General features: G+C 30.2%; 3 protein-coding genes across 6 annotated transcripts; 1 reads left to right on the top strand and 2 right to left on the bottom strand.

Moving 5' to 3' along the window:
- Positions 1–18: 18 nt before the first annotated feature.
- On the top strand, positions 19–9,318 carry LOC146528441 (venom allergen-1-like). Its single transcript, XM_085203550.1, has 13 exons — positions 19–157; positions 384–531; positions 1,066–1,151; positions 1,414–1,495; positions 4,339–4,420; positions 5,131–5,302; positions 5,814–6,039; positions 6,386–6,602; positions 6,827–6,941; positions 7,205–7,301; positions 7,722–7,771; positions 8,215–8,272; positions 8,605–9,318. The coding sequence occupies exons 2-13, from the start codon at positions 394–396 to the stop codon at positions 8,689–8,691; spliced, it is 1,410 nt and encodes a 469-aa protein (XP_085059676.1). The 5' UTR covers positions 19–157; positions 384–393; the 3' UTR covers positions 8,692–9,318.
- Positions 1,826–3,943, bottom strand: Blos3 (Biogenesis of lysosome-related organelles complex 1, subunit 3). Its single transcript, XM_085203228.1, has 5 exons — positions 3,722–3,943; positions 3,532–3,592; positions 2,981–3,094; positions 2,457–2,566; positions 1,826–2,004 (listed from the first exon to the last, which is right to left on the bottom strand). Exons 1-5 carry the CDS (start codon positions 3,794–3,796, stop codon positions 1,885–1,887), a joined length of 480 nt encoding a protein of 159 aa, XP_085059354.1. The 5' UTR covers positions 3,797–3,943; the 3' UTR covers positions 1,826–1,884.
- On the bottom strand, positions 8,440–17,123 carry Vps16B (Vacuolar protein sorting 16B). 4 transcript variants are annotated; one of them, XR_014879118.1, is made up of 14 exons: positions 16,824–17,049; positions 16,242–16,386; positions 15,932–16,116; positions 15,403–15,539; positions 14,996–15,023; positions 14,579–14,729; positions 14,215–14,351; positions 13,926–14,015; positions 13,497–13,652; positions 12,999–13,124; positions 12,122–12,362; positions 11,699–11,849; positions 9,034–9,075; positions 8,440–8,680 (listed from the first exon to the last, which is right to left on the bottom strand). XR_014879118.1 is itself a non-coding variant. In XM_085203549.1 (12 exons), the coding sequence occupies exons 2-12, from the start codon at positions 16,890–16,892 to the stop codon at positions 12,342–12,344; spliced, it is 1,245 nt and encodes a 414-aa protein (XP_085059675.1). In that variant the 5' UTR covers position 16,893; positions 17,062–17,123; the 3' UTR covers positions 11,882–12,341. The 4 variants fall into 4 exon arrangements, 2 of the variants coding, with proteins under 2 accessions (XP_085059675.1, XP_085059674.1); XR_014879119.1 differs by lacking the exons at positions 8,440–8,680; positions 9,034–9,075; positions 11,699–11,849 and adding an exon at positions 11,882–12,065 and having other exon boundaries at positions 12,281–12,362; XM_085203549.1 differs by lacking the exons at positions 8,440–8,680; positions 9,034–9,075; positions 11,699–11,849 and adding an exon at positions 17,062–17,123 and having other exon boundaries at positions 11,882–12,362; positions 16,824–16,893.
- Positions 17,124–18,224: the final 1,101 nt, after the last annotated feature.

Raw genomic sequence — 18,224 nt, 5'->3', positions numbered from 1 at the left:
TTGTTTTCATATTCTATTGAAATTCTGTCATAGTGACTTTTGTATTTGTCAAAGTTTTGCTATTTTGATTTTTTAGACACTTATTATGCAAAAATTTTATTTTATTTGTGTGATTTTCTATTCATAAAATGATTTATATTAAATTACATAAAATTAGGTATGTCATACTATATGAAGACAAATATTATAATTTATTATATAGGGTCTCGCATGAGACGCAACCGATAACAATATTTCTGTAAAATTATATTCTACAGCACTTTTAATTTTTATCCTATAAAAAAATAAATAATGCAAAACCTATTTATTCTGTTTGACTAAATTAGAGAAACCCTAAATATAACCAGAATAATATAATACCCTGAATTTTCACCCTATTCTAGATTATAAACCATGTTATGGCAAGCAACTATCCTATTATTGAATTTGAATCTACTAACAACGGTTACAGTAGACGACCCGTATTGCTCACTGCGCTACCGGCGACTGTGTCAAGGGAAAGGAAGTCATGTGGCTTGTCAGTTTCCTGTAGTAAGTGTACATTATTTCTTTTATGTTTCTATAATGTACCTACCTACATTGTATTTTGATCGTTTAATCTTAATACCATAGCAGCCATAATGGAACAGTTGTAATAAATCTCCACTCGGGAGAATTACTTAATTATTTTTATTAGTCTGGTAAAAAAAACTATTTGGCTAAGAGTTGATATCAACAGGTTTAATAATCATTAAGGGTTGTTTCATCGACAAAAAAGATATATTACTCGTCTGGATCTCTAATTCGAGATATTAAAAAACTACACAAGGCCAGTCGTGGGCCGAGGCACAGTGTCACAAGCGTGTATACGCCACAGGTAATGGGTTCAATTCCCATTCGATGAAACGGAATGTTTCATATTTTCATTTCCTCACTCTGGTAACGAAGCAAAGAGCAGCGTTAAGTTCTGCTAATCTACATGCAATGCTTCCAAAATTTGACGGAAAGTGGGGAATGGTAAAAAAATATAGCAGATTTTTTTGGTAGTTTCTTTGGTAATCTTGTCTTGACTTAACGTATTTCCAGACAGGTCCCGGGCCGTTATGTCGAAATTACTCACGAATTAAATTCACAAGTGAACTAAGAAATTTTATCATTCATTATATTAATAGGTGAGCTACTACAAAACTTTTTTTTTCACTTTTTTTTAGTTTTTTTTTACTTTTAGTTGTTGATTTTTTCGTGTAAAAAATCACTATTTGCACTGTTATGCGGAGACTGTGGATGACTCTTCTTTCTCTCTGGCTTCTCCGCTACGCATAAAGCGTGAGATACATAATGTAATAAAATATAAGTATATCAACATTTACACTTGTTATACCCGTCTTATAAATTGCAATATAAAATATATTAAAATAAAGTTATTTCTAAAAGACATCGTCAACGTATCGCCTCGGGCCACGAGCACGTGCGCGGCGGAGCACCGGTCCCAAAACCTCAGATTATGATGTTAGTTGTAAGTTTTGTATTTAAAGTAGTTATAGAATTATACTCACAAAAGAACCAGGAAAAAAAATATTTAAAACATTTAGAGTACATTCAAAAGCAATTATATATGATAACCGCATTATAGTAAGTTAGTGTTTTTTGTAAAACTTAGAAAATCTTATTTATTATGTATATTAGAAAAGTTACAATATACGTATTGTAACTTTGCTATTGTTATATAATATTAAAAAAAAATTATAATAACCAGCTTAAGGAAAAGTACATTAAGATTCACTAAGCTATATATATACCTAAGCTTTTAAAACAAAAATTGGTGAAAGAAAATAAAACGAAAATACATAAAACAAATATATTTTATTATTTATAGCATATTATATACGGTATTATAACAACGAATTATTTAATTTTTACAGTTGGCAATGCGCTCGAACAGTTAGCCTTTTCTAATTCCGCGTGCAATTGCTTAAGTCTTGCTCTTGCTAGTGTTAGGTTTGCGTTTGTAGCTCTCATACTCTCCTAGAACAACATTTATTTATAACTAAGATATTTTAATCTCTCCCTAAACAGCAGGCCAAAAAACCTCGTGTTAAGACACTCCATTCCCTACTTTTAGCATGATTTTTGAGAGTTGTTGAGTAAGGAAGCTTATTGCCAAGCGTTGTCTATAAATGTCCACATTTATAATTTAAATTATATGAAAATAATTGATATATAAACATTTCCTCGAGTGTGTATTGAACTCACAACCATCACATTTACAGCTGCTCAACCATGATGATCTGAATATTTTAATGATGACTTCTTGTAAATTCATTGACATAGCTAAGATTCTAAATAAAATAAGAACAAACATAAAACAGACAGACCATGAAATTATGCCATCAAAAACAGCAGATATTTTTCTTTCGAGATACAGAGTCCTAAAACTTTGCAAATTTTTTTCTCTTTAAAGAAAATATATATATTACCTGTACATTAAGTAATGTTTTATCGGCTCTAGTTAGTTTTTCTACACAAATGTCAGTTGTATGTTTCACTAAGCCTTCTATTGTAGCTCGAAGAGATACATTGCATTCCCCTAAAAATAATAATAAAAAAACCATATTAGGCTATTTATTTTAATAATTGAATGGATTTTGATGAGATATGTCTCTAAAGTAGTTTGTAGTCTATATAATTGTTATACTATAGACATAAATATTAATTTAATGTAAGAAAAATATATTTCTATAAAGTATATAAATAGCCAAATAACTATGAAATTTAAACTCCCAAATGTAACAGATAATTAATTTATATAAATACATTAAACTTATTATTTATATGTTGGATTGGAAAAAATCTTCTTATTTTTTATTGAAAAATCTAATCTGAAGTATAAAAAAGTGATTTCACAGGTCTTCTTCAAATTTTATATGCAAAGTGCAAATATAAAAAAAAATACTTTTCAATATTTAATTATACCAGAACAAAAACAATCCAAGATACTCACACAATTTCTGATGTAAAATTGAATTATGTATCAACTTAGTGGGCGACGACGGGAACATAGATGTGTGAAGAGGAGCATCTAATTCATCATTTAAATGTGACGATACTTTTGTTTCTAAAAAAATATTGATTTATTATGTAGGTTTCGTACTTTAAAATAGATGCTGTTGTGGTGTGGGGGAACGAATTATTTTCATTCCCTCATTAAATTATAATTTTCATTTTTCGAGTCTAGACAGTTTTCGTCTTTTTCAGTCTCATTTTGTAAGCATCATATAACTGGGTGGGCAAATGGAGCCTAGAAATAAAATAATTTACGCTTTTATTTAGTGTTTGTTGAGTTGTAGAAACCAACTCCACGCTGGTTCCTGCTCCTGGCTCCAGAGCAGAAAAAATTAAATATTAATCCCATGGACAGAACATTCATCTCACTAGATGCAATCACCCTGTGCCTTAAAGGACTCACTCATAAATTATAAAGTTTTAAAGCTCAGTTTTATTTATTTTACTAATTAAGTAAAAAATATAGTTTAAATTAACAAAATAAATTACCATCATCTGATTCTGGAGCTTCACCAGATACCACAAATGCTTGGGAATGTCTGGATGTGTCCTAAAATGTTACATATAATAATTTTAAAACCAAATAACCTAATAAGATAAAAAAGTGTAAAAAGATATTGTAATATCTAAAAAAAATATAATAATCAAGTAAAAAGAAGTAATTTGTTATAATTCTTACTGGAGATTTTCCAACTTCAATTTCAGAATCAGATTCGGACGCTTCTCCGTCTACGACATGCGCCGAATTAGACATGGTTTTTTTAAATTATGAATGAACTACTATTCTATTTATTATATTTATGAAATATGAAATGAATATTATGAATATTTGTATTGTTTTTGCAATTTCCACGGAGTTTATTTGTTGTGATGTCAATTGTCATATGATATTGACAGTTGACAGTTAGGGATGTGTAAAACTCGAAACGCCATAAATTAAGAACTGAACTAGTGAAACTCGTATACATATTTTAATTAAATAAAATCGAATATGTTTGTTTAAAAAAAAATGGCCGTTATAATACGATTTTTATAAATTAATGTTGTAAAATTAAGTGATTTTAAACCAAAAGATATTGAGACTAGCATTTTCATTTATGTACAATGGAATAATCATATTATTGCCCATATCAATCCCTTACTTTTTATAATTGGACAGGAAAACTTATAAAATTATAGTATGTACCTATATATTTTAATATAAATTTTCTTATATTTGTATTTGCAAAAAGATTTAATCTAAAATTGCATAATATGTGTGATTCTATAAAAAATAGATTTCTAAATTTGTTATAGAACTGGGATCGTGAATTGGCTGTCCTTGCTCAACGCTTGGCCGATCAGTGTGAATTTGCACACGACGACTGCAGAGCTACAGGTAAATAATTATATAGGTACCGTAAGAAAAAGAAAAAGAAGAAAAATCTAAATATGATATTCTATAAAAATCTAAGAAGAAGATTAATCTTATGCAATTAAAATTCAAATTAAATATATAAAATAAAAAAATAATCAAATCAGTTTCACTGTCTTTAAGACACTCCGTTGTCTACTTTTTTTTTTTTAGTTGAGAGGCGGAACTCAATGCTGCGGGAATCGAACTCACAACCCCGTTTACATATTTCGCCCCTGCGCAACGACTGGCCTCCCTATAATTAATTTTACGATTAAGTATTATCTGTTTATGATATTATCTCATATTAGATAAGAAATATAGTGCTCCATAAAATCATTGATAGCTTATCAAATCTTGACAATTACGTTAAAGCAAATTGCACTTATTTGAATATACAAAGGTGTTGATAAGACATAGCTGTTTCCTCTTTAAATAAAATTAGACTTAGTGTCAGCAGCTGCACGTTCGTTCTCACATAGCAAAGTGAAGGAACTTAATGTTTAGATACTCCGCTCTCAAAAAAAAACAAGACATTGTGTGTTAAGTGGTAAGTCGTGTTTATAGTGGAAATAGAACCCATAACCGTTACAATGTTATGTTTACAACAACACAATGTGCCGCTGCACTACCGACAATGGCATGCTAGCTCTAAGTCATCTCATTTTTTTTTTATAACAACTTGTTTCCCATAGTACGATATCCATATGCCGGCCAAAGCGTGGGGGAAGTACGCTGGCGTGTACCCACTGGTTCAGCGGACGTGACCTTCCAACGTGCCATACGTCGCGTGTTAGACGCCTGGTGGGGCGAAAAAAGGAGAGTGAAGTCGGAACAACTTACTGCCACTTTCAAACCCGCCGCTAAGTTACTTGATTTCGTTTTTACTTCACGCTGTATGATCCCGCACAAAGCAGAGTAGGCAGAGGTAGCTTTTGAATGGTATAGTATATAGACACTTTGTTCTCCTTAAGCTCTGCATTTGAGTGGCGAAACTCAACGCCGCCCTTTGTCTCGTTATCAGGGCGAGGACATGACATACCTAGTTTATTTGATTTATTATTTTTCTTTTTTAGAATTTTTACACGAAATTTTATATAAGTAAATTGTATAAAATTTTAAATTCTGCATGGCATTGAATGCTTATGCCCTGGCCCATTAGACAATTAAATTCAAAATATTTTGGAAAACAAAGCGAACATCTAGGAACATCTCAACTGCGCCACTTGTGAATTAAAAACTTTTGTCATACTTGAGCAATGGTAAATATTTTCGTTGTCCTCGTAAGCGAAAAGCGCCCAACGGAGAGTCTTGACTTGGTTTTCTGTACCTTCCTTGCGTGAGATATGTAAAATAAAAAAAATATCTCTGTCAACAGAGGCACAGTATGGGGCCACTTCTCTCAGCTAGCAGTATGGACACTCCAAGCAGTAGGTTGTGGGGCAGTCAGCCACGGCCACCGTAATATTCGATTATTATTAGTATGCGATTTCTCCCATACTAATATGTTGGGGCAGAAAACTATCAACCCTGGTCCATTAGCCCCTTGTCCAGTGAGGACGGTTAGGAAGAGCAGGACACCTTACCCTTTGCTTTGTGCCCCGGTAAGTCTACACAACTGTTTTTGGTATTTATTTATGTTTATGCAATCAAACATGTGTACTACAACGGCGATTCTAAGAGTTATGGCAAATATTTATATTTTAGTATATTTTTTTATAAACGATAATTTTTGAAAGTTCATGCAGTTTTCCGCAAATATAGCAGAGTAAGCAGAAATAATCTAATGTTACGAGATTTCGTTCCATGGGAAATTTATAGTCAGCCTCGAACTACTTATTTCTAAGTTATTAAGCCTCGAACGCCTCAGCAGCCCTACCTATTATATTAGCCTCGAACTATTACTTATATGTCTAATCATAAATATAGTAAATATGCTGTTTTCACAAGGTTAGAAGACCTATATCATCTATATATGGCAAATCAGATGATGACTACGATACAAATAATAGGGAAATTGAACGTGATGATAGCTTTGATGAAGAAACGAAACAAACAACTCGTCTGACCACCAATAAAAAAATCAATTTGCACCAATATAAGGAGTCAACAGAAATATTCTACAACGACTATGACAATGAGGAGTTTAGTGTAACTTTAATATCTGGTTAGTATTTTTATGTTGTGCCCGTTGCTTTTACCAAAAATTGGTAATGGTTTTATAACGAACGGAACTCGGAAGTGTTTATAACACTAGGTTCCCAGGTAGCTACACATTAAATTATAAATGTATTTAATGCCATATAAATTTATTTCAACAATTCTCATTGACGTTGTTGGTACCACCATGGTTATTCCAGACTTACGAAATAATTTATTTATTTCTTATAGATATAGACCATCAAAAACATCAAGATTTATTCAAAACTAAGAATCCCAACATGGAAATATCAATGAAAAATGAAAAATTGATTTCTGAAAAAAGGCCCTATTATGCTAAATTCAGGTAATTTTACTATTAACTTAATTATTTATTTAACTATTAATTTTTATTTACAATCAATAGCCCTTTATAAGGTTTTCATTATTATTTGTTTTATAAAAGATATAAAGAAATATAGATATTAAATTTAAACATATAAATTTTGATATAAAAATAATTATAACTTTAAATCCTAAATTAATACCAGGCTTAAGAGGTATTCTAGTTATTTTTTCAAATATTTATACACCTATATACTGGCAGCTATTAAGTATTTCATTTTCCAGAGACGCTTTAGAAAGTGTAACAGAGGTTGCGCCAAAGAAACTCTCCGCCTACGAAGATGAAGATAAATCACACTATTTCCGAAAATCAACACGACAGGTGAGGTCAGTAGTGGCACAGGTCGACAAGCGTGCGACTGCCCGCGTGACAGGTTGTGGATTCGATTCCCCGTCGAGGAATTGAAATATTAAATATTTCTATTTTCCCCGCTCTTTTCGCTCGGGAGAAGGGTTAAAATTGAGTTTCGCCGAATTAAGTTTTATCTATTAAAATGTACCCTTTTTTTATATATGCAATGCCATTTCCTTTGCCATTAAGGATAGGTGAAACGACTGTGGCTAGATCACTGTTTTTTTTTTTAGAACTTTGCCAAATCGTTTTAATACCCATTTAGATCGGTATTCAAATAATATTATTATTGTGTTTATTAAAAATACACATAAAAGTTCTTGTCCTACTCCCCTATACACTACTACTCTACATTTACGTATATTCTATATTTCTTATTTTTAATTCTAGGAATCTGGTTTGAGACACAGATGGAAAGAGAATAAAAAGAGACCGCCAAAGTTAGTTATTAAATAATAAGTTAGTATTAGTATTAGAGAGTCTTTCTACAATTTGCTATCGGCGTGTTCTGAAGAGACCACAGCCACGAAGAGTTACTCATCGTTGGGAGCACAGAGGAAAAAGAATCCAGAAGTCGCTCACCAACGAGATAGTCTGATCTGAATTATGGAGGCATTGCGTGTTAAGTGCAAGTCAGTATCAGAGCAAGGCAATGAAAATATTAAAACTTTCATTTCCTCGAGCCTGCCTGTCGCGTTTACAGTCGCAAACTTTTCATGACTTTTACCTTATACTTAAATAAAAATTTTAAAGTTTTTCTTATTGAGACTTAAATAGATAACCATCACTTCAATCAATTATAAAACAAAGTCAGTAAATCTAACTTTGTATTTAGGAAAATGATTGTATACAATTTAATATAATATTAACAATTTTATTTTAGACCTGGAGCTAAAGCGCCATTGAAACCACCAGAGAAGTTGCAACGTCAGTCATCAGGAGTAAGTTATAGCGCAGTTTTGCTAATTATTATAGAATATTTCTACTTCCCTCATATTTCTATGTGAAATAATTTCCGTATAGAGAACCTAGAGTTAAATCACTTTTATGATACTAGCCGCGGTTTTGTCAGCCTAAACTTATTATTATAGCAAAATTATACAAAATCTTTACATAAATTCGTACATCTTTATTATTCTAATGTATAAGCTTATTTATCCCCACAAACTTTCAAATTTATAATATTAGTAGGATTAGTAGAATAGTATGTTTGTACCCATTATACATATTTTGTTTGTAGGGAACATTACTATAAAATTATTTTTTTTTTCAGTTTTTGATGCTAGATCAAGACGATTTGGATCAATTTTTTCGCGACACTGGGTTTCATGTCAACTGGAGGAAGAAGCCTGTGAAATGATAAAAATAAAAAGTTTTTTTTTATATATTTATTGTTGTTTGTTTATAATAATAATTTCTTTAATCTAGGTTATAATTATTAGATATTAATAAAATATTTAATTTTATGTAAATTATCTTAAAAAGTTTAAAATATTTAAATTATTTCATAAAATAAATGGTACCAACAAGAAGGATACGCCCTGTAATTAAGAAAAAATTATATCTACGAAAATTTATATAATATCGTAAGTATAATATGGTGAGGTGTTTGTGGTAGGTACATAATAATTTAATTCGACATATTTAACGATTCTAATTTAACTTATTAGTAAATAATAAAATGAAATATAGAAATAATTACTTTTTTATATAGTTTCTTCAGATTCTTTAAGCTACTTACTATCTGTAAATAAAGAAAAAAAACCAAAATGATACAAATGTCACATAAGTAATATGGCAGAAGCAAAGAAGAACCGATACATATATTTTTATACTTATTTAAAAATAAAATGAGCTATATTAAATATATGTATGAAAATAAAAAATTCAAGCCAGAAATTATCAGACATTGCCCTGTCAGTTTACCAAATAAGTAAATGTTTAGAATGAATAGTGCCAAAAAATAAATTATCGAATTTTATTATAATGGAAATTTGAATTTTTAAAACTATGTGTTGTTGTTGTTCAGACTGTTGTTGGCGTTGCGTAAAGATTTTTTGTTGTGTTTCTTGTTGTATTTGGTTGTTCCATCTGTGCGGGTGTGAAAAGTGTATTGAAGATTGTCGTCTGAATGAAGATGAGTAATTTTGATGTACTTATTTGAAAGATATTAGATTGCTTAGAAGAAAAATTATATTAAAGTGTTGAATCACTCAGTAAAATTTGTTTTTTATGCGTATTTGAAACGAACCATTTCGAGCTACTTTTGATCCCTTCATAATTCATTCGTAAATCAATTACTTTGTGTAAAAGTATGAAATTTAGAACATTTATTAAAATCCCCTAGGTTGTGATGTTATATAAAATTTCAGCGGTTTAACTCAAACGGCTATTGATATACTTACTTATTAACGTTTAAAAACTTAAAAAAAATATATTGAGGCAACTGGGTGTTGGCTTTGAACTGGTGGAACATCTCCCTATTCGACAAGTCTTCGTCGGCTCAAGGAACACCTCCGGGGTTGTTGAGGTTTTTTGGAAAATCAAGATCAATTTTTTTTCTAAGGGTACCTATTCTAAGTTTAGAAAAGAGAAGGACTAAAGTATAGATTTGTTATGATAAATAAATAATTAATTTTACTATATTTAGTAGAGAGTCGGAATTCAACGCCGCGCTTTGTCTTGTTACGAAAGCGAGGAAATGAAAATTATTCACTCCCCTAAATCGGAAACGAACCTATTACCGTGGCCATTATAGTCAAACGTTGCACCTATAATTTAATAACTCTAAAACAATACTCAATTAATTAAGCATTTTATATTACTCATCTAATATCATACTCGATTCTCCGAACGTGACGCAAAAACTAATAATATTCCATATTAGTCATTCTATTTTGTTTCGTTAAAATTAAACCATTGACGACCAAGACCCAATTTCTTATCTTATTTGCATTGATAACATACCTGTTCAATACAAATATCACTTCATTCTCATAGAAAAATCTTACTGAATCAACGTATTTTAATAATAATAAAAATGTCGATGTTTTAAATAACCATCGTTTTAGAACAATTGTATTGAAATATTTATTTTAAGGACAAAATAAGTGATTTTCCTTCAAAATATTTAATTATTTAGCACAGTAAGTGTCTACGATGTGTTGTTACTGTGACTGTGGAAGCTGCGGGAAGATCTTGAGATGTCTCCTGTGTGTTACTCTCTGTGTCTATGTATTGAAAATGTGTGGAGTGGACGTCGACGACAACTGTTGTAATGGCGATGATTAATATAGTGTTGTTTTTTTTTTAATAATAAAAAAGCTTTATTTCAACCACAACATTAAAGGTAGTAAACACAATAAGTAAAGCCATTTGGACATCAAGATGTTGATGGGGTGGGTGCCTATGATAGGTACGAAACCCGTGTTACAGATCAGGTTTCCACCTCAGCATCAATTCAAACAGACAAGGCTACATATCATCACAATATGATGTATCGAGACTTATTACTAGTTTAAGGATTTTTTTTAAACAAATATAAAATATAGTGTTGTTTTGAAGTTCATGTTGTTGTTTTATTTTTTCATTTCTTGTTTAGGTTATTATAATTGTGTTATTAGCTTTAGCTTGGGCTTTGTCACCGTCTTAAAATGGAAACGAGTAAGTACTCGTTTATGACACCTAAAGTCCGTATTTATAAGCTGCTCTCAATTTTGAGATCGATCTTGAGATATATAGTGTTGCTGTAGTAGTAGTAACTGCATATCAAGATGTGAAGAGTTGTGAGTGTTATTTAAAGATTTTTTTTTGTTTTGACAAATTTCTTATGCGCTTGTAACTACTTGTTCAGGTTTCAGTTAAGATGTTTTTATAAGTTTCCACTGGTCTCAAAATTTAGTTATTCAGTATTTAATTACTTTAAATTATAATATATAGATAGGTAATTAATAGTTTATTTACGATCGTGACATCGTTTAGAAATGAATGTTAATGTTACTATCGTACTGATTACCATTTAATAGTAATAATAGAATGCGTAAACCACAAGACATGAGAATTGCCAGTGACATTGTTAATACAATTATAAAAAAAACCGGACAAGCGCGATTACTCTCTCCTACCCCACTCTGGTAGAGAAGGAAATTAAAATATGAAATATTTCATTTCCTCGAGTGGGAATCAAACCCACAACCTGGCTCTCTGCCTATAGATATAAGTTTAAATAAGTCATATATCTGAACTTTATACATTTTTCACTCTAAATTCATACTTTTACACAATAAATTCTTTAAATATTAAAAGATTGTTATTCTCATTACGAGAATTGACTATATTTAAATCGATTTTTTAGGTATTTATCTCACCAGGAGGCCATAAATGTATAAACGTGTGGGTCGGGCTCTTTGACTTGGGCAAGTGAATTATTCCCAGACGAACGACGATTGAACGGCGTTGAATTTCGCCACTTAAACGCAGAAAGTATAGAGTGTCCTGACACTAGGTTCTCCGCTAAAACTGTTGAATGGAATAAGAATAAAAGAAAAGGATATATATAAGGACAAATTTAATATAAAAGCACTACAAAAAATATTTAAATAAAAATAGATTTATTTTACATAAATAACAAATATTAAACTTAATGTTTATAAATAGTTAAATGAATAATAAAAATCTATTGTGAGCAACGCCCCTTCCTTTACTTACATTAGTTAAATAAAGTAATTTAATATATAATAAACAAATAGGAAATGTTATAATAAGTAAATATGTATCGTAAAATAATATACCTTAACTTAAGGTTTCTAACATTGTTATGGTTTTTTAAATGTTAATGGAAGAGCGGAGTCTCCTGGTACAGGCAATAACACGCTTAAAAGGAGGCTCCAATCACTAGTGGATTTTGTAAGAAACTTGCTTAATAAAGTATTTATTTATTTATTTATTTAAATTCACCATATTTGATATTCTTAAACCTGCAAATACTTCTTATTTATTATTTGTGATAAATTAATTCTTCCATTTAATTGACTGAAAATAAAAAAAATGGTTTTATTATTATCACAAAAACAATTATTATTTTTATCTATGTATATAATAAGATATAATTCATTACTGTCTGTTTATACATCGAAAACTAGAGTTAACAAATATTTTGTAGTAACAAAGTTTATATTGAAACCACTTTTTTGTTTATGAACCTATTTAAATACAACAAATACTAAATGTTGAGAAAAATTTGAAATAATAATAGTAAAAACTCACTAAAGTGACTTTCAGTGGCGGAACTTAATGCCGCGTTTTGCCTTCTTAGTGGAGCGAAGTTAACAATTGTTTCTCCAAGTAGGAATCGAACCCACAACCTGCGTTTGAGCGTTGACTGCGCTTTCCCGATGCGTTATTATTTTTAACATTACACATTCTTCTGATTCTTTATACAATAAAATATTCTGATTTAATAAACATATTACTTCTTTATTCCACATACAAAAGTAGTTTAAATACTAAATAATTAATATTATTCCGCGAGTTCCGCCACTCAACACGCAATGCTTTTAGAATGGGGAACGGAAGTGTCTTAATAGGAATGAAGTGTCTCATCCCCGGGTTCCTCTGGCTACAATGCTATGTGCGGGATACAGCGAGAAGCTAACAAAATATACTTACATTATCTCTAAGTGTGTTTTCTGCCAATATATATTCCTCGGACTGCGGGTTCAAAGTCATTTTGTAATTTGTTAGTGATGCACGATCTTTTTGTTTCCCTAACGTTTCTATTACTATTGAATGCACCTGGAAATATTTATTGTCTTTTATATAAAAACCGGTCAAGTGCGAGTCCGACACGCGCACGAAAGTTTTTGTATTATCTATAAAAACGACCAAAAAAATCTAATCTCTTGTATGGGTCCCTTAAATATTTATTTAATACTTTCTGCCGAATGCCGAAACTGGAGGCATTGCGTGTTGAGTGGCAGAACTCAACGCCGCGCATTGCCTCGACACCAGAGCGAAGAAATGGAAATATAAACGTAAATAAATATTTCACTTCCTCGAGTGGGGATAGAACCCACAACCGTCGTGTTACAGTTGTGCCGCTGTGCCACGACGGCCTTAGTATTATTTAAAATTGAATTGAATAAAATTGAATTATAATTAATTTACCTTATATTTCTGAGCCAAGGCCAACCGCTGTTCAGTATTTTGGAGTTTATTTAAACAAATCGCCATTAGACTTTTGTTTGCGGAGAGAGTGTTCAAAGTAGAGAGTAGAGTTTCTATAGGAATGTGCGATGACACTGTCGTACGACCGAACCAATCCTAGATAAGGGTACGTATAATATAATTTATTTATTTTAGTTGAAAAGAAATGGATTTGATTCTGCAAAATTTTTGGAAATCGTTCTTGCACTCTTTATTTGTGTAAAGCCTAATTAATATTTTAAATGTAACAAACAATAATAATTTATACAGCATAATTCAATCAAACTTATACAGCGTGTTAAAAAATGTATTAACTATACAAGATGAAATTTTTACATTACTTGTTATAATTTAAAAAAAAACTATTATTAAAAAATAAAAAATGTTTACTTTTTTGGTAAAAAGAGATTCCACGATGTCCCATTTATTGGAATTCGCGTGTACGTTCAATACGACCCAGTCGTATTGTAACGGCGGAATCTGAAAAAAAAAATTAATGTGTGAAATACCTAATTAAATAAATGTTAGTTCTTTTAATATTGTTTTCTTTTCTAGTTAAATTGATATTATAATTACAAATGAAAATATTTAGTTGTTTAAAGACAACAACACGATTATTGTTAAGATATATAATTTGATTACTTAAAGTAAAAAAAAAAACATATTGTTTTCCATAAACCTGTTGTCGTTGACACAGAGTGAGCGGTGACATGATATTCCCTCCGCCCTCCGACCAATGTTGCGCGATGCAGTGCGACAGACATTGTAACGTCGATTTGTTGTGCAAATCCGATTTTGTTGAACATTTTTGCCATTCTAAGGAATGGAAATGGAGAAAAGGAAAAAAATATATATAATATGAGTTACTAAAAAATATATAAGGCCAGCCATGATGCAGGGGCACAAAGTGTCCCGCAAAGTCGACTGGTTGTGTGTTCGATCCCCACACGTAGAAAGGAAATATTTATTTCAACTCAAGAAAATATAAGAATTGCTATTATAACGTTTACAATAGTACTACAATAATACCAATACATATTTACCTAATAATTTTATATAATCAGAAAGCATTTTAGTTTGATAAGAATCAATGCCGGGTACATTGAAATGGTTTGACATTAAGTTATTAAGTTTTCTCAATAATCCGTCTACACTGTTGCCTTGAGTTTTGATTATATACTGAAATTGGTATACCTGAAATTTAAAAAATGAAACTGTTTAACTTAATGAAACTATTAAAATTTGAAGCTGAGGGTTCAATTTCTATTTGGGGAAATGAATAATTTTCATTGCCTTTTCATTTCCTTATTCGTTAATGGACACAATTTCAGTTTATTTGTTTTATTATAATTGTTATTAAAATGAAAGTGAATAATACTTCATAAAAAAAAATTAACGTTATTTTAAGTAAATTGAGTTTCTTATGTGTAAAACGATTGAAATTGATTAAATATACTCACAGCTGCTTCAGGACTTCGTCCCAGCATTCTGGAAAAAATAAAAATAAATAAATAATATAGAAATGCATTTTAAAATTATTAAAAAAAACCGGTCAAGTGTGAATGGGACATCCCATTAAGGATTCCGCACCAATTTCTGGAGTGTAGTAATAAAAGTAGTAGTAGTAGTGTATGCACTCTATTATATGAAATGAATCACAATTATAAGTTTATGAGGATTTATTTCCAGGAAAAACCAATAAATTTTCACTTTTCGCAATTTTTCCTTTATCTGTGTAATAAGACGTTGCTTGGCGGCACATCTTAGCAGAGCAAGAAAATCAAAATAAAAATTCTCCGAGCATGATCGAACCCACTATGGTTGGAGTCAAACCAAAAAATATCCCTCTCAAATAAAATATACTTACGTAAGAAGATCACTGAGTTCGTTAATTTTCCCTTCAGTTTGTAGAAAACCTATATAATGATTCAATGCCAGGGTTCTCGAAGATAAAAGTTCATATACTAACTTTTTATTTAAGGTTTGTATTAAAAATAGTACTACCTGCAAAAAAATTGATATATGAAAATATTAAATGAAAATGTTTTCATTCTATTATTTAAAGGAAATCAATACATAAGTAATATGTATGTAAGTATTGGACATGGTAATAATATTTTAGAAATATAGGCCGTCGTGGCCCAGTGGCAAAAGCGTGGCAATGTGGACACGATGGTTGAGTAGGTTCAATTTCAACTCGAAGGAATAAAATATATAATACTGTTATTTCCAAGCTATGGTAACCAGGCGAAGCATGACGGTGAGTTCCGCAGCTCAACTATGCCACAGCGGAGAACAGAAGAGGGGAAGAGAAAATTGATCAGAAAATAAGAAACAAACTGTGTTAAGTAAACACTAGGTTCCCTTAGCTCATATTATAAAAAATGAAAACTTACACTAAGTATAGCATTTCCGTCTCCTATTGCAATTGCGGCATCCAACAATTCAGTTTTACTTTTCAAGCTTCTATGTATATGTAAGGAAAAACTTCTGCCGAGAATAAGTCTTTTTAATGTTATCGCTACGCAAGGTTCTACTTCTTGCTTTTCCTTTACATCTTTGCCTGATTGAGCTAGAACAACTAAAGAAATATGATAAACTTTAATATTTGTGATATGTGTATGACTGTTGGCGCAATGGTTGGTTTGATATCCAGTTATCAAACTAATTATTTTAACTTTTCTGCTATGGCAGCCTCATACTTACTTAAGTCCAATACTTTTGGTGATACCAAGCTCGATAATGGCAAAAGTGTAGATTTGGCATTGTTAAAGTTTGAATTAAGCACAGTGTCATCTGTTTCACCTGAATATGTTTTTTGACCAATTGCTAGTATTTCTTGTGGGGATAACTGAAATTATAAGAATATAATAAAATATACCAATTATTATTATTATTAATAATATATAATGAATTTATAAGCTTAAGTTATTTTTTTATTAAGTAGGTAGGTAAAAAGAAACTAGTCACTTAATAATATGCCTTTCATGTCAATCCAAGACATTGTATATTGAATGGTGGAACTCAGCACTTACATTAATTTAGCAGAGAGCAGAAATGAAAGTATCTTGTGCCACTTGTGCCAGGTGGGTCAAAATCATAACCATGTTTTACAATCACATCCCAACATGCCATTGATGGCCTCCAAATTTATATAAATTATTATCTATTTTAATTACAAAATATTGATTATGGAAACAAATTTATTTAGAAGGATATTAAAAAAACATAATAAAGCAGTTTCTTTCTACTTTTTGTTACATATAAGACAAATATCAAATATATTACCACATCATCATCAAAACTAAACGCTTTTGCTTTAGTCTCGCTTGTATTCCAATAATCATCGTCATCCATGCTTAAATTATTATTTGTTTATTATTAACTAAAAATATTTTTATAATGAAAAAAAAATATGTAAATATAATAAATTGTCAATTGTTTTTTAATGAAAATATTTTGTCTTTATTTATTAAGTGAGTTAATTCTTCTCATAATTAATACATATTTAATAATTAAATATTACTTTATTATATAAAGGTAAATAACACTGCAGGCAAATTTGTTGTATATTTTCAAATGTCAATGTCAATCTGACAGAATTTGACACTTGAAGTTATCAAATTATCGTTCGAATAATACATAAAAATGAATTGCTCAAAAATTGGTTTAATAAAACAATATTTATTATTTGACGTTACTAGGGTTGAAAAAATAAATCAATATAAATAAATGATATAATTTCTTAGTAACTTATTAAACATTTGAGTTTAACAAAAAATGTAAGTCATATTAGCCCATCTAATGGTTATTATAACCTTGGGCTTGTTAAGTACAGTGGAATTTGATAGCTGGTCAGTCAACTATAATTGCCATTATATTTCAATTGCAACATATAATATAGATACTTGTAACCAAGTTGTAACTATTGACAAAGTGTGTCAATTCGATAAAAATGTGTGCTTAAACATTTTTCAACTTTCGAGCGTTTATTGGAATTGTTCTCCATTACCAATAAATTTCCATGCATCAAGAAATCAATCATTTCCAATAACTACCAAGAAACACTCTAAGGAGTGTTTCTTGGTAGTTATATATATATAATATCAGTATACTCTAAGGAGTGTTTCTTGTGGCTACAGAATCAGATCAAATTTAGAATAATTAAAAAATCTTAATGAGAGAATACTTAAGTAAATTGAATTAAGTAATTAAACCTGTTGAAATTGTTTAAATATTTTTATTAACTAAGAACAAGATGATAATCTACAAATGATTAAAATTATTTTGTCAAATTATGATTAAAATACTCTCAATTAAGACAAATTTTAAAAAACTAAACCAAAATCCGTTAATCAGTTTAGGAGCTATGACATCGCAGACCCATATATAAAGACACATTATACTTATATAAAACTGTTCGCTTTAAAAATATATTAAAATTCTAATTTACCGATATAAATTTTAACTCATACTTTTTATTAATTCTCATAAAAAGTATATAAATATTATAATGGTGCTTACACCGTTACGGTATAATAGCCAATAACGTCCATATATGACTTATAATATATGGACGTTATTGGCTATATATTTACTTACCGGTACTATTAATGGCATAATAACAAATAACGCCAATATATTACTTATAATATATCGACGTTATTAGACATAGAGAGAGAGAGAGAT

The sequence above is a fragment of the Heliconius melpomene genome, chromosome 19 (genome assembly GCF_056956725.1).
Source record: "Heliconius melpomene rosina isolate 202511_hmr_F chromosome 19, ASM5695672v1, whole genome shotgun sequence".
Taxonomy (NCBI): domain Eukaryota; kingdom Metazoa; phylum Arthropoda; class Insecta; order Lepidoptera; family Nymphalidae; genus Heliconius; species Heliconius melpomene.
Note: the sequence above shows the minus strand (reverse complement) of the source record. Positions and strands in the feature narration are given on the sequence as shown.

What these genes read in the sequence shown, in the direction of transcription:
- LOC146528441 (XM_085203550.1), top strand. Translation starts at nt 394, where the DNA reads ATGTTATGGCAAGCAACTATCCTATTATTGAATTTGAATCTACTAACA. An exon ending in CTCAGATTATGATGTTAGTT is followed by an intron (nt 1,496 to 4,338) that starts GTAAGTTTTGTA and finishes AATTTGTTATAG; the next exon opens with AACTGGGATCGTGAATTGGC. An exon ending in CCCTATTATGCTAAATTCAG is followed by an intron (nt 6,942 to 7,204) that starts GTAATTTTACTA and finishes TTCATTTTCCAG; the next exon opens with AGACGCTTTAGAAAGTGTAA.
- Blos3 (XM_085203228.1), bottom strand. Translation starts at nt 3,796, where the DNA reads ATGTCTAATTCGGCGCATGTCGTAGACGGAGAAGCGTCCGAATCTGAT. An exon ending in AGCTCCAGAATCAGATGATG is followed by an intron (nt 3,095 to 3,531) that starts GTAATTTATTTT and finishes ATATTTTTTTAG; the next exon opens with AAACAAAAGTATCGTCACAT. An exon ending in AATTTTACATCAGAAATTGT is followed by an intron (nt 2,567 to 2,980) that starts GTGAGTATCTTG and finishes TATTATTTTTAG; the next exon opens with GGGAATGCAATGTATCTCTT.
- Vps16B (XM_085203549.1), bottom strand. Translation starts at nt 16,892, where the DNA reads ATGGATGACGATGATTATTGGAATACAAGCGAGACTAAAGCAAAAGCG. An exon ending in CTCTGTGTCAACGACAACAG is followed by an intron (nt 14,016 to 14,214) that starts GTTTATGGAAAA and finishes TTTTTTTTTCAG; the next exon opens with ATTCCGCCGTTACAATACGA. An exon ending in AAAACACACTTAGAGATAAT is followed by an intron (nt 12,363 to 12,998) that starts GTAAGTATATTT and finishes TTTTATTTTCAG; the next exon opens with TCAATTAAATGGAAGAATTA.